This window comes from Callithrix jacchus, chromosome 7 (assembly GCF_049354715.1).
Source record: "Callithrix jacchus isolate 240 chromosome 7, calJac240_pri, whole genome shotgun sequence".
NCBI classification, from domain to species: Eukaryota; Metazoa; Chordata; class Mammalia; order Primates; family Cebidae; genus Callithrix; species Callithrix jacchus.
In genome coordinates this window covers 71,547,851-71,560,263 of record NC_133508.1, presented here as the reverse complement: position 1 = coordinate 71,560,263, position 12,413 = coordinate 71,547,851, and the positions used below count along the sequence as shown (strand labels likewise).

General features: G+C 42.1%; 2 protein-coding genes across 20 annotated transcripts in view; both read left to right on the top strand.

Moving 5' to 3' along the window:
- ZMYM6 (zinc finger MYM-type containing 6) overlaps nt 1-7,081 on the top strand; it is a 41,037-nt gene extending 33,956 nt beyond the window's left edge. For 9 of the 18 annotated variants that reach the window (XM_009000866.6, XM_009000867.4, XM_054259113.2 and 6 more), the window contains 2 exons: nt 1,187-1,340; nt 4,302-7,081. In XM_009000866.6, the coding sequence (XP_008999114.1) occupies nt 1,187-1,340; nt 4,302-6,133 (1,986 nt within the window). In that variant the 3' untranslated portion in view covers nt 6,134-7,081. The remainder of the gene's footprint in view (nt 1-1,186; nt 1,341-4,301) is intronic. The other 9 variants (XM_017974540.4, XM_078331154.1, XM_078331155.1 and 6 more) reach the window with 3 other exon arrangements.
- Nucleotides 7,082-7,929: 848 nt separating this feature from the next.
- TMEM35B (transmembrane protein 35B) lies at nt 7,930-12,364 on the top strand. 2 transcript variants are annotated; one of them, XR_008482676.2, is made up of 4 exons: nt 7,930-8,068; nt 9,357-9,537; nt 9,891-10,019; nt 10,799-12,364. XR_008482676.2 is itself a non-coding variant. In XM_003733403.7 (3 exons), exons 1-3 carry the CDS (start codon nt 7,961-7,963, stop codon nt 10,933-10,935), a joined length of 426 nt encoding a protein of 141 aa, XP_003733451.2. In that variant the 5' UTR covers nt 7,930-7,960; the 3' UTR covers nt 10,936-12,364. The 2 variants fall into 2 exon arrangements, 1 of the variants encoding a protein (XP_003733451.2); XM_003733403.7 differs by lacking the exon at nt 9,891-10,019.
- The last annotated feature ends 49 nt before the right edge of the window (nt 12,365-12,413 follow it).

The following is a 12,413-nucleotide window of genomic DNA, read 5'->3' as shown; positions in this document are numbered from 1 at the left end:
CTAATAAGAGCAGAACCTTGTCTTGTTTTCTGCTGTATCCCCAAGGCTTAGAACAATGCCTGGCTTGTAGTAATCATTCAGTAAATAAATATTGAGTGACCACTTTTTTTTTTTTGAGCAGAGTTTCGCTCTTATTACCCAGGCTGGAGTGCAATGGCACGATCTCGGCTCACCACAACCTCCGCCTCCTGGGTTCAGGCAATTCTCCTGCCTCAGCCTCCCGAGTAGCTGGGATTACAGGCACACATCACCAGGCCCAGCTAATTTTTTGTATTTTTAGTAGAGACGGGGTTTCACCATGTTGACCAGAATGGTCTCGATCTCTTGACCTCCTTCGTGATCCACCCGCCTTGGCCTCCCAAAGTGCTGGGATTACAGGCTTGACCGCGCCCAGCGAGTGACCACGTTTTAAGTATATTCCTCCACTCTGTTGTTTGTCCTATAACTTGGTTTGATAAATACCTTTGTTTACAGAAATTTTTTTAGGTTAAAAAAATCTATTTTTAAAAACTTTATTATGATAGGCAGAATAGTAGCCTCCCAAAGATGTCCATATCCTTGTCTGCAGAATCTGTGAATATGTTACATGACATGGCAGAGGGGAATTAGGGTAGAAAATGATTAGGTTACTAATCAGTTAACCTTAAAATAGGGAGATTATCCTGGATCATCTGTGCAGTTTTAAATTTTTAGGTAGTCAAATGTATCAATCTTTCCTACTTTGTTTTACTCTTTTGTGTTTTACTTAAGAAGAATACTTTGCCATCTGGTTATTTGAAAGTTCTCTAGTGACTTTAGTTTTTGTTTTTTTTTTCTTTTTGTTTTGATTTTTAATTGATATGGGATATATTTTTGTGTATGGTCTGAGGTTGGATCTAATTTTTCTGAGTAGCCAGTTGTCCTAATCAGCAAGATTAATAATTGTTTTCATTGATCATACTTATTTTTAAACTATATATTTTATAGTTTATAGATATATTTTAAAAATCAATAAATTAAACTAATACTGATGGGAGAATTAGGAATCTGTGTGTGTTTTCCAAGGTGACTTTTTATTGCAACCACTCTCTCAGAGGAATTATATTTCTCTTGATATATATCAACTTTCAATTGATAGAAATTATAGTCAGTGATAAGGTACTAAAAAAAAAATCTTTCTTTGGTTTCTGAATTTGCTTTTAACTAGGAAAGTACACAGGCAGATGCTATGAAACTTCCATCTTCCCAATCTTCCCAGCCTTCCAGGTTTTTAAAGAACAAAGGCGTATTATGCAAGCCTGTCACACAGACCAAGGCCACGTCTTGCAAACCACATACACAGCACAAGGAATGTCAGACAGGTATGTATCCTTGTGAATTCCCATGTACAAAGTTTGTTTTCTGGCTTGTTTTTGTTTTCTAAGAAAGAAAAAAGATAATTGACAGGTTCTTAAATGTGAAAACATTCCTTTTCTTGGATCACATACTTTGAATACTTGCTTTTATAATTATTATTACTGATAACCAGGTGTTATAACAAGCTATTATAATTACTAACATACAGTTTTAGTTAAAAGCATTACTGATTTAACCTGTTTTTTTTAAAAAAAACACTGCAAATTCCATTATCAGTTGCTAACAGTACAACTAATTTATCTGAGGTGTTAGTGACCATGAAAATTGAGCTTATACTTGAAAAAAGTTGTAAAGTATTGCCTCAGTCTGTGTTAACTACTTTTAATCCCACTACCCTTAGATTTTCAGTTACTTAAATAGTCTATGGTACCTAAAGCATTTTTTGATTCTTTTTTTTTTTGAGATGGAGTTTCACTCTTGTTGCCCAAGCTGGAGTACAATGGTGTGATCTTGGCTCCCTGTAATCTCTGCCTCCTAGATTCAAGCGATTCTCCTGTTTCAGCCTCCCGAGCAGCTGGGATTACGGGCGCCTGCCACCACACCCAACTAATTTTTGTGTTTTTTGTAGAGATGGGGTTTCATCATGTTGGCTAGGCTGGTTTTGAACTCCTGACCTCAGGTGTTCAAAGGCTGGCCTTGGCCTCCCAAAATACTAGGATTACAGGTGTGAGCCACTGTGCTCGGCCTGAGTTTTGTTTTTAATAATAATTTTATGTCATAGAGTATGCTATATTTAAAAGGTTAGTTTGTCAACAAGTAGTAAGTTTTTATGTAGGGTACTTTTCTTTTGGTAGAAATCAAGGAGAATCCCGTTTTCCTTCCTCAGGAACTTTATTTTATATTCCTATTAAAATAATATATTCTTTGTACCTGAATTTACATTATATACACATTCACACATGGAGCGTACTAAAGGATCTGTGGGCGTGTGCGCGCGCTTATGTTTTGAGTTGTAGATTGAATATTGAATTGTTGGCCAGGTGCGGTGGCTCACACCTGTAATCCCAGCACTTTAGGAGGCCAAGGCAGGTGGATCACCTGAGGTCAGAAGTTTGAGACCAGCCTGACTAACATGGCGAAACCCCATCTCTACTGAAAATACAAAATTAGCCAGGCATGGTGACATGCGTCTTTAATCCCAGCTACTTGGGAGGCTGAGGCAGGCGAATCGCTTGAACCTGGGAGGCAGAGGTTTCGGTGAGCCAAGATTGCACCATTGCACTCCAGCCTGGGCAACAAGAGTGAAACTTTGTCTCAAAAAAAAAAAAAAAAAAGAAGAAGAAATCTTGAATTGTTTTCTAACAATTGAAACTACTTTTTCATTTGACGTTGCAGTGGAAACATTATTCCACGTCAATATAGATTTAAATATACATTGAGATTATTTTTTCCAATTTTAATTTTTTTTGTATTTATTTTATCTTATTTTATTCAGGGGGTACATCTGTAGATATGTTACCTGGGTGTGAGATTCTTAACGTAGATTTCAGTGTATATAATATAACCAACTCCCTAAGATTGGAAATTTAAATATTTATATTATAAGCAATGTTGAGTTAAGCTGTGTTAATGGATCTTTGTCCACTTGTCTAATTATGTCCTTAAGATAAATCCTAATCAGTCGAATTACTGATTCAAAGGCTATCACTGATTCTTAAGGCTTTTGATACCTGTTGCCCTCCTGAAAAGGCATAAATTGCCCTTCTGAAAAGTTATATCAATGTAGGCTCCAACCATCAGTGTTCAGGAGGATCCATTTCTCTACAACCTCACTGACGCTCAGTACCAAAATTCAGAAAGGTTGAATATACAGTACAGTCAACACTAGTGTACTCTTCATCCAGATTAATGAAATGTTAATTTTTTGCAGTATTTCTTTTCTTTTTTTTTCTGGATTGTTTGAAAGTAAAACATTAGTTTTCTTTCTCTTTTTCTTCCTTTTCTTTTCTTTTTTTTTTTTCTTGAGACAGAGTTTCTCTATTGTCTCCCAGGCCAGAGTGCAATGACATGATCTTGGCTCATTGCAACCTCTGCCTCCCAGGTTCAAGCGATTCTCCTGCCTCGGCATCTCAAGTAGCTGGGATATTACAGGCATGTATCACCATGCCTGGCTAATTTTATATTTTTAGTAGAGATGGGATTTCACTATGTTGTCCAGGCTGGTCTTGAACTCCTGATCTCAGGTGATCTGCCCGCCTCGGCCTCCTAAAGAGTTGGGATTACAGGCATCAGCCACTGTGCCTGGCCTCTTTTTTCATTTTCTTTAAAAAAATTTTTGGCACTAGTATCACTAACCAATAAAAAATTTTATTTATTTATTTATTTTTGAGACAGTCTCGAGTACAGTGGCGTTGATCATGCTACCTGTGGCCTCGACTTCCTGGGCCTCACACAATTCTCCTGCCTTAGCTACCCAAGTAGCTGGGACTACAGGTGTGTGCCACTGCACCTGGCCAATTTTTGTTTTTCTTTTGTAGAGATGGAGTTTTGCCATGTTGCCCAGGCTGGTCTCACTCCTGGGCTCAAGTGATCTACCCGCCTTGGCGTCCCAAAGTGCTGGGATTATAGGTGTGAGCCACCCTGCTCAGCCAAAAGGTTTATTCTTAATTTGATGTGTATTGTGGTCTTCAGCCCTAATTTCAATAACCTATTGGGTGCTTGGGACTACTTGTACATGTACCACATCCTATAGTTTTATTACACCCAGTGATCAAGCTTTGGGCAAAGGAGAAATTCAGTTTTCAGTGGCATCATTGGAAGTATTATGGTTTGTGCTTAAACTTTGATGAATGCATTCTTTTGATAAATAGAAATAGTAACAAAATATGAATTTTAAATGTGTGAGGAGATAAAGAACATTGCTTATTTGTTCTTGAAAATAACAGTGATTCAAATATTTCATTCAGATTTACCTATGCCTAATGAAAAAAATGATGCAGAACTTGATTCTCCACCTTCAAAGAAAAAAAGATTAGGTTTTTTCCAGACATATGATACAGAATATTTAAAAGTTGGTTTTATTATCTGTCCTGGATCAAAAGAAAGTTCACCAAGGCCACAGTGTGTCATTTGTGGAGAGATCTTATCCAGTGAAAACATGAAGCCAGCAAATCTTTCTCATCATTTGAAGACAAAACATTCAGAATTAGAAAACAAACCAGTAGATTTTTTTGAACAAAAATCTCTAGAAATGGAATGTCAAAATCGTTCTTTAAAAAAGTATTTACTAGTTGAAAAGTCACTTGTGAAAGCTTCTTATTTAATTGCTTTCCAAACTGCTGCAAGCAAGAAGCCATTCTCCATTGCTGAAGAATTAATTAAACCGTATTTAGTAGAAATGTGTTCAGAAGTTTTGGGTTCAAGTGCTGGAGACAAAATGAAAACAATTCCACTTTCTAATATTACAATTCAACACAGGATTGATGAACTATCTGCAGATATTGAAGACCAGCTGATTCAGAAGGTCAGAGAGTCAAAGTGGTTTGCCCTTCAGATAGATGAGTCATCAGAAATCTCAAATATCACACTTCTTTTGTGCTATATTCGTTTCATTGATTATGATTGTCATGATGTAAAAGAAGAATTATTATTTTGCATTGAAATGCCTACTCAAATAACTGGTTGTGAAATATTTGAACTAATAAATAAATATATTGATAGTAAATCTCTGAATTGGAAACATTGTGTTGGTCTATGCACCGATGGGGCTGCAAGCATGACTGGCAGGTATTCTGATTTAAAAGCAAAAATTCAAGAAGTTGCCATGAATACAGCAGCATTTACACATTGTTTTATTCACCGTGAATATTTAGCCGCAGAAAAAATGTCTCCATGTTTACATAAAATTCTTTTGCAGTCAGCACAAATTTTAAATTTTGTAAAGAACAATGCATTGAATTCACGAATGTTAACAATTTTGTGTGAAGAGATGGGGTCTGAGCACGTGAGTTTACCGCTTCATGCTGAAGTACGTTGGATATCAAGAGGGAGAATGTTAAAAAGATTATTTGAATTACGACATGAGATTGAAATATTCTTAAGTCAAAAGCATTCAGATTTGGCCAAGTATTTTCATGATGAGGAATGGGTTGCAAAGCTGGCCTACTTATCAGATATATTTTCACTTATAAATGAATTAAATTTAAGTCTCCAAGGAACTTTGACTACTTTCTTCAATTTGTGTAATAAAATTGATGTATTTAAGAGAAAGTTAAAAGTGTGGTTGAAGTGCACACAAGAGAATGATTATGATATGTTCCCTTCATTTTCTGAATTCTCAAATTCATCAGACTTAAATATGACAAAGATCACAAGGATTATTTTTGAGCACCTGGAAGGACTTTCTCAAGTGTTCAGTGACTGTTTTCCACCAGAACAAGACTTACGTTCAGGAAATTTGTGGATAATTAACCCTTTTATGAATCACCAAAATAATAATCTCACCGACTTCGAAGAAGAAAAGCTAACACAGCTATCTTCAGATTTAGGATTGCAATCAGTATTTAAATCAGTGTCTGTAACTCAGTTTTGGATAAATGCAAAGGCAAGATACCCAGAACTCCATGAAAAGGCAATGAAATTTTTATTACCCTTCTCAACTGTTTATTTATGTGATGCTGCCTTCTCAGCTTTGACTGAGTCAAAACAAAGAAATCTGTCGGTTTCGGGCCCTGCCCTAAGACTTGCAGTCACATCTTTAATTCCAAGGATAGAAAAATTAGTGAAAGAGAAAGAGTAGCAACATGCACATTGCTTATCAGTGAAGTCAATAATTTTGCATTAAGTTTTGTGTAAGTATTTAAAAGATAATTTCCTAATGTGGATTTGTGTTTTTGGTGATTAAATGTTTTAATAATTTTTCATTTTTTTGGTTGAGGAATTTAATAATTATGATTTTATAAATATGTATAATTATAATCTAGGATAGAAAATGTGGTTATTTCACTAATAAATTTGGATTAGTGACAAAGACTGCAGGTAATGAGAGGCCCAGTTTATAATGTAACAGCACAATCTGCATTTTGGAAACAGCTTGGCCTTGAGAAGCAGGTGGAACATTTCAGTCTTTCAGCCAACCAGCTTCTTACCCCAGCAAGGCTGTGAGTAGGTGGAAAAGATAGATTTTTTTTTGTTTTGAGATGGAGTTTTGCTATCGTTGACCAGGCTGGAGTGCAATGGTGAGATCTCAGCTCACTACAACCTCTGCCTGGTACAAGCGCTATCTCTGGTTCAAGCGATTCTCTTGCCGCAGCCTCCCAAGTAACTGGGGTTATAGGTGTGGGCCACCACACTCAGCTATTTATTTTTTTAGTAGAGACGGAGTTTCACCATGTTGGTGAGGTCGAACTCCTGACCTCAAGTGATCCACTTGCCTCAGTCTTCCCAAGTGTTAGGATTACAAGTGTGAGCCACCGTGCCCAGCCAGAAAAGATAGATCTAAACAGCTTGGGTAACAAGAAATGGAAGCAGCAGGGAGGGTTCAGACCCCTGCTTGGGGCCTCTCTGGCCCGCTGTACCAGGGTTTAGCAAACTTTTTAAATATAAAGAGCGAGATAGTAAATCTTTTCAGCTTTGCAGTCCATACTGTCACAACGACTCAATTCTGCAGTTACATTGCAAAAGCAGCCATAGACAATATGCAGATGAGTGTGGCTGTATAAATAAAACTTATTTGTGAACACTGAAATATGAATTTCATATAATTCTGATGTCACACAAGCTTCTTTAAAAAATGTTTTTTATCATAAAAAGTGTAAACAAACCTTATTAGCTTGGGGGAAGGGGAGACGCATGGGGAAAAAATCAGATAGCTGGCCAAATTTGGCCCATGGTTTGCCCATCCCAGCTCTAGAGAGATTTCCAGGTAAGAGCAGATGGGCCAGGAGTGGCTTTGTAGGGCTTTGTTCAGTGAAAGCCTCTCTATCCATGGCTGCAAGTATCTGAATTTTCAAACACCTTTCACATTTCAATCTCAGCTGAGAGAAATTAGAGGGAAAAGATATCTCAGGCAAAGACAGAAAAGAAACTTATTTAACTACTGGTTATTGATTTATTGCTTATAACTTTATAAATTAATTTACAAATAACTTTCTGAGCTGTTACGTGTGTAGGCACTGTCCCAGGCCTGTTATACAAACTCTGGAGAACTGAGTTATCCCCATATACAGAGGCAGATACTGAGGACCGTTGGGGTTGGGTGACAGCTCAGATCCCACAGCTAGCGTGGCACAGGCAGGTACGAAGCCCGGAGTCTTTTTGATGGTAGCTGAGCCGCACCCAGACACCCACCCGTGTCTGTCCGCACTCCGTATTGGCTGAGAAACACTTCCTGAATCCTCAGGCGCCGGTTTAGTCAGTTACGAGCCAGTGGTCCTCGAGTGAGATGGGGGCACTCTGCCCTAGTGCTGGAGACTCGCGACCCCCTGGAGGGTGGGGTACGGGAGCTCAGGCGCGAGTCTTCCGGCTGTCCCTGGGAGGGAGGAAATGAGCCGGCGGCAGGGGCGGGTTTTCGGCGGGGCCAACCCTCGGACGGGTGAGCTCGGTGTCCCGCGGGGCGAGCGCGGCCATGGCGCTTCTGCTCTCGGTGCTGCGCGTGTTGCTGGGAGGCTTCTTCGCGCTCGTGGGGGCGGCCAAGCTCTCGGAGCAGATCTCGGCTCCAGTATCCGAGCGGATGGTGAGCGGCGCGGGCGGGCGGCCGGGGATCGGGCCAGCAGCGGCTTGTGCTCTGCCCCGCTGCTCCCCGGCCCGGCGGGCCGCCTTCGGGCTTCTGAGGCTCAGTTGGAGGAGCTGGGGGAAAGCGCCTGGCTTTCGACTAAGGCATGGGTCCCGCCTGGGGATTTCCTCGGGTTCTCTGGACCTTCCCTAGACGGAAGGGGACAGAACCTCCCCTTCCTACTGAGCATTGATGGCCCCAGGAAAAAGTTGAGCCTTAGGAGGTTCCCCGGGACCCTGGGGGAGGAAGATGCATTGGAAAAACGACTGAGCTCCCTCCCTGCTCTCTTCCCCCTTTTCACCGTTTGCCTCCGTTCTGAGGAGGTTCGTGTGGTTGGGGTGTAGTAATCCTGGCTTTGCAGGGAAGGAAGCCCGCCCTGAAGGGCAAGCATATCTCCTAAAGGTTGTACATCTAGTCAGGAAGCGGGACGCAAACTAGACACTCCTAACTCAGAACCCAAGAGTCGTTTTCATGAAGACTGAAAGGGAAGCCCCGAGGTCATTTTTCAGCCTTCTGTCTAGTTCCAGATTCATGGGAAAGCTTTCTTGTCCTGCTCACCAATCTCCTCAGTCCCTCAAAAGAGCCAGACTTGGAGACCTCTGCTGACCTCCCTCTCCAAGGCTTGGATACATCCTCAGAGACAGACGGCTTGGAGCTAATTCTCTGCAGAGCTGAGGAAGGGAGGTAGAGATGAGGAGTGGGAACAGAAAAAAATAACTCCGAAAGTCAGGATGAAGTTGTCATTTGGCTCAGGGGAGGACCTGCCCTGACAAGAAGAGTCACTTTGAGCCCACCTGACCCTGCCCTTGTGTCTGCCTCGGTGGGATCCAGGACCCAGCAAAGGAGATTCAAGGAGGAATCTGTTTAATGAGCCTGTCCACCTCTGCCCCACCTCCAAATATTCCCTGCACATCAACTTAAGAGAAACCAGGCCAGGCACAAAGGAAAACGAGCCAAGCCCAGCTCCCTCCTCCTGGGATTTGGGGCTGGGCTGTAACCTCTTGACAGGTCTAGTGAGAAAATCAGTCTCTGTACCACTTGGAGCATGGAGCCTGTTTCTTGATTCCAAAGCTCAGTACTACAGGGCAGCACTCTCCTCTCTAGACTGACCTCAGGCCTGGGCCTGACCTAGAATAGTAGTAGTTCTTTTGTCGGGGAAATTAAGGGCACAGGCATAGATATGCTGTGGAGCATCTGGGCAGCACATCCCTGATGAGCATGGCTGACAGGCCTTCCTTGCCACCCCTAGAAAGCCCTGTTCGTGCAGTTTGCTGAGGTGTTCCCGCTGAAGGTGTTTGGCTACCAGCCAGATCCCCTGAGCTACCAAACAGCTGTGGGCTTCCTGGAACTGCTGGCTGGGTTGCTGCTGGTCACAGGCCCACCGATGCTGCAAGAGATCAGTAACTTGTTCTTGATTCTGCTCATGATGGGTAAGGGGGCCAACTGGCCTGAGAAAATGGGGTCTTCTGGGGGAGGATGATGGAAAGACCTGGCTGTTCACCCTTACTGTTGTCACCCTTCTTACCTCTGGAATCAAGAGCACTTCTGCTCTACCAGTTTCCATGGTCTTCAGACTAGCACAGGTACTTTTTAAACTTAATATGCTAAAACACTATCACATGTTAAGTGTACCTTCTACCTCCTCAATTCTAATGGCTGCATAGTATTCCCTTCTCTGTGAAGATGTTTTGCAAGCTCAGCACCTCTGCCCCTTCCTCCACTTGCCCACTCCTGGGATGAGGGGACAGGGCAGCAGCTGCCATTTGATGTATGTATCTGGCAGATTGGTGTAGAGAGCAGGGAAGCTGGGAAACCTTGAACAGGAAGGCAGAGAATTTCCCTGGAGAGTCCCCCTGCTAGCAGCTCTGCCCACAGGAACTGCTGATGTACAAAGACAGCTGCTGCTTCAAAGGTCAGATATCTTCAGGCTCTTCTGTATGCCCCAGCATCTGTTACCATTGCTGCCACTGCTCTCAGGCTTGCTTCCATCTCTGCAGCTTCTCTCATTTTCAGACCTTTCCCATACCTCCAACTAACAGCGTCTGTGCTAATCCTTCCCTCCATGTTAATCCTGGAAGATGTAGGATTAAGAAAGGAGAAGGGGCTGGGCTCAGTGGCTCATGTGGGTAATCCCAGCACTATGGGAGGCCAAGGTGGGTGGATCCCCTGAGGTTAGGAGTTCAAGACCAGTCTGACTAACATGATGAAACCCTGTCTCTACTAAAAATACAAAAATTAGCCAGGTGTGGTGGTGTGTGCCTGTAATTCCAGCTACTCAGGAGGCTGAGCCAGGAGAATTGCTTGAACTCAGGAGGCAGAGGTTTCAGTGAGTCGAGATAGCACCATTGCCTTCCAGCCTGGGCAACAGAGCAAGTCCATCTCAAAAAAAAAAAAAAAAAAAAAGGATCAGGGAGAATTTGGCTGGGTCATTTCTGTTTCTTTCTTGTCCTCTGAGAGGGGCAACTGTTGACACTGCTACTGTTGTTCAAGAGGCTTAAATTTCCTGGTCCTGCATTCTCCAGGAGGCCAGAGATGAGTGCAGCTAGTTTTGGGAATGTGCGTTGGGAGTGGTGGGGGGTGTTTAATAGGAGGGCTTGGACTGAAATGGGTCAGCCTAAACTGGAGAGCCCTGAGCTCCTGGATCTCCTGGGTTCTTCCAGGAAGCCTCAGGGACCTCACTTTCCATTCCAGGGGCCATCTTCACCTTGGCAGCTCTAAAAGAGTCACTAAGCACCTGCATCCCAGCCATCATCTGCCTGGTGTTCCTGCTGCTGCTGGATGTCGGCCAGCTCTTAGCCCAAACTAAGAAGGTGGTCAGACCCACTTAGGAAGAAGACTCTAAGTACATTCAAGGAATCCTGGAAGTAGAGCATCTCTGCCTCTTTGTGCCATGCAGCTGTCACAGCAGGAACATGGTAGAACACAGTCTGTCATCGTGTTACCAGTATAATATCCAGGGTCAGCCAGTGTTGAAAGAGACATCTTGTCTACCTGGCCCTGCTTTCTCTTTTTAGCTTTACTACTCTTTTGTGAGGAGTACATGTTATACATACTAACGTTCCTCATGTCATATGAAAATACAAAATAAGCAAAAAAGAAATTTAAATCAACCAAAATTCTGATGCCCCAAATAACCACTTTTAATGCCTTAGTGTAACTATACCTCTGAACTTTTTTCTGTGCCTTTAAACAGATATATATATATATATTTTTTAATGAAAATGAAACCATATATCCTATTTTATTCCCTCCTTTTAAAACCTAATATACTATAAGACCATTTCATGTCTCTTTTGCCTCATTGTTAATGGCTGCATAGTACTCCATTGTAAGGATGTACTATACTGTATTTACTCAACCGCCCACCATGAGGAACATTTGGGTTATTCTCAATTTTTTTGCTATTATAAGCCTCACAGTAAATCGCCTTTGCATACTTATTTTCTTCCCCTAGAAGTGAAGGTGCTGGTTAAAAAAATGTAGGTTTTTTTGAACCTACTTGCATATTTTTAAGGGATTTAATACATATTTAAGATGTACAGGTTCTGTATGGCACAGAGCACAAGTACTTGCTTCTGCCTGTGCCCTTTGAGCCACATTAGAGATTCCCCCCCACTCCTTTTTTTCTCTGACACATTAGATTTGCACAACTAACAGGCAGGCATAGAGTCATTTTACAGGACCTGAAATCAAGCTCTGGTGGTGACCTGTGGCACCCAGTCCAGTGCTCCTTGACACCTATGCGGAAGTGGGGGACAACCAACTCCATGAAATGCGAATGGTACGGCAGGGCCCAAAGCCTGGGAGGAATCCCAGAGGTCCTTGGGGGTAGGAATGGTGCATATGTATGACAGTTCTTGGGGAAAAAGTGGACGGTATGTTAGGGCACCTGCCATTATGCCACCATCATTGTCTTAGCTTGGCAGGGCTGTGGGCTTTTGGGAAGTGATGTACCTCCCATAAGGGAACATAGTGAGAAACATCGCACTTATTTATGCAAATATTCTAGCTATCAGCCTACAAATTGCTTTGAGGGTGTGAACAATGGCTTTTGGGAGGCCACAGGAGTGAAAGAAGTCTCTGTTACTCTATTTCATGTTCACTATAAAATGCTAATTCCCATTCTGACTAGTGTGAACCTCAGGCAAGGTGACACTTGCAGTTGGATTTTTTTCTTCTTGTGTCTGAAAGCACAGTGGTGCAGTCTGCCTATAGTAAGGATAGATTACACATAAATAAATGGTAGTGTCAAAACAATAAGGAAACCTTTTCTCTCCTGTAAGAGGTCCAGAGATACCCGCTTCAG

Bases quoted from the DNA above. Each gene is read 5' to 3' on its own strand.
- TMEM35B (XM_003733403.7), top strand. From the start codon at position 7,961: ATGGCGCTTCTGCTCTCGGTGCTGCGCGTGTTGCTGGGAGGCTTCTTC. The intron at 8,069-9,356 runs GTGAGCGGCGCG...TGCCACCCCTAG, and splicing joins CTCCAGTATCCGAGCGGATG to AAAGCCCTGTTCGTGCAGTT. The intron at 9,538-10,798 runs GTAAGGGGGCCA...TTTCCATTCCAG, and splicing joins CTTGATTCTGCTCATGATGG to GGGCCATCTTCACCTTGGCA.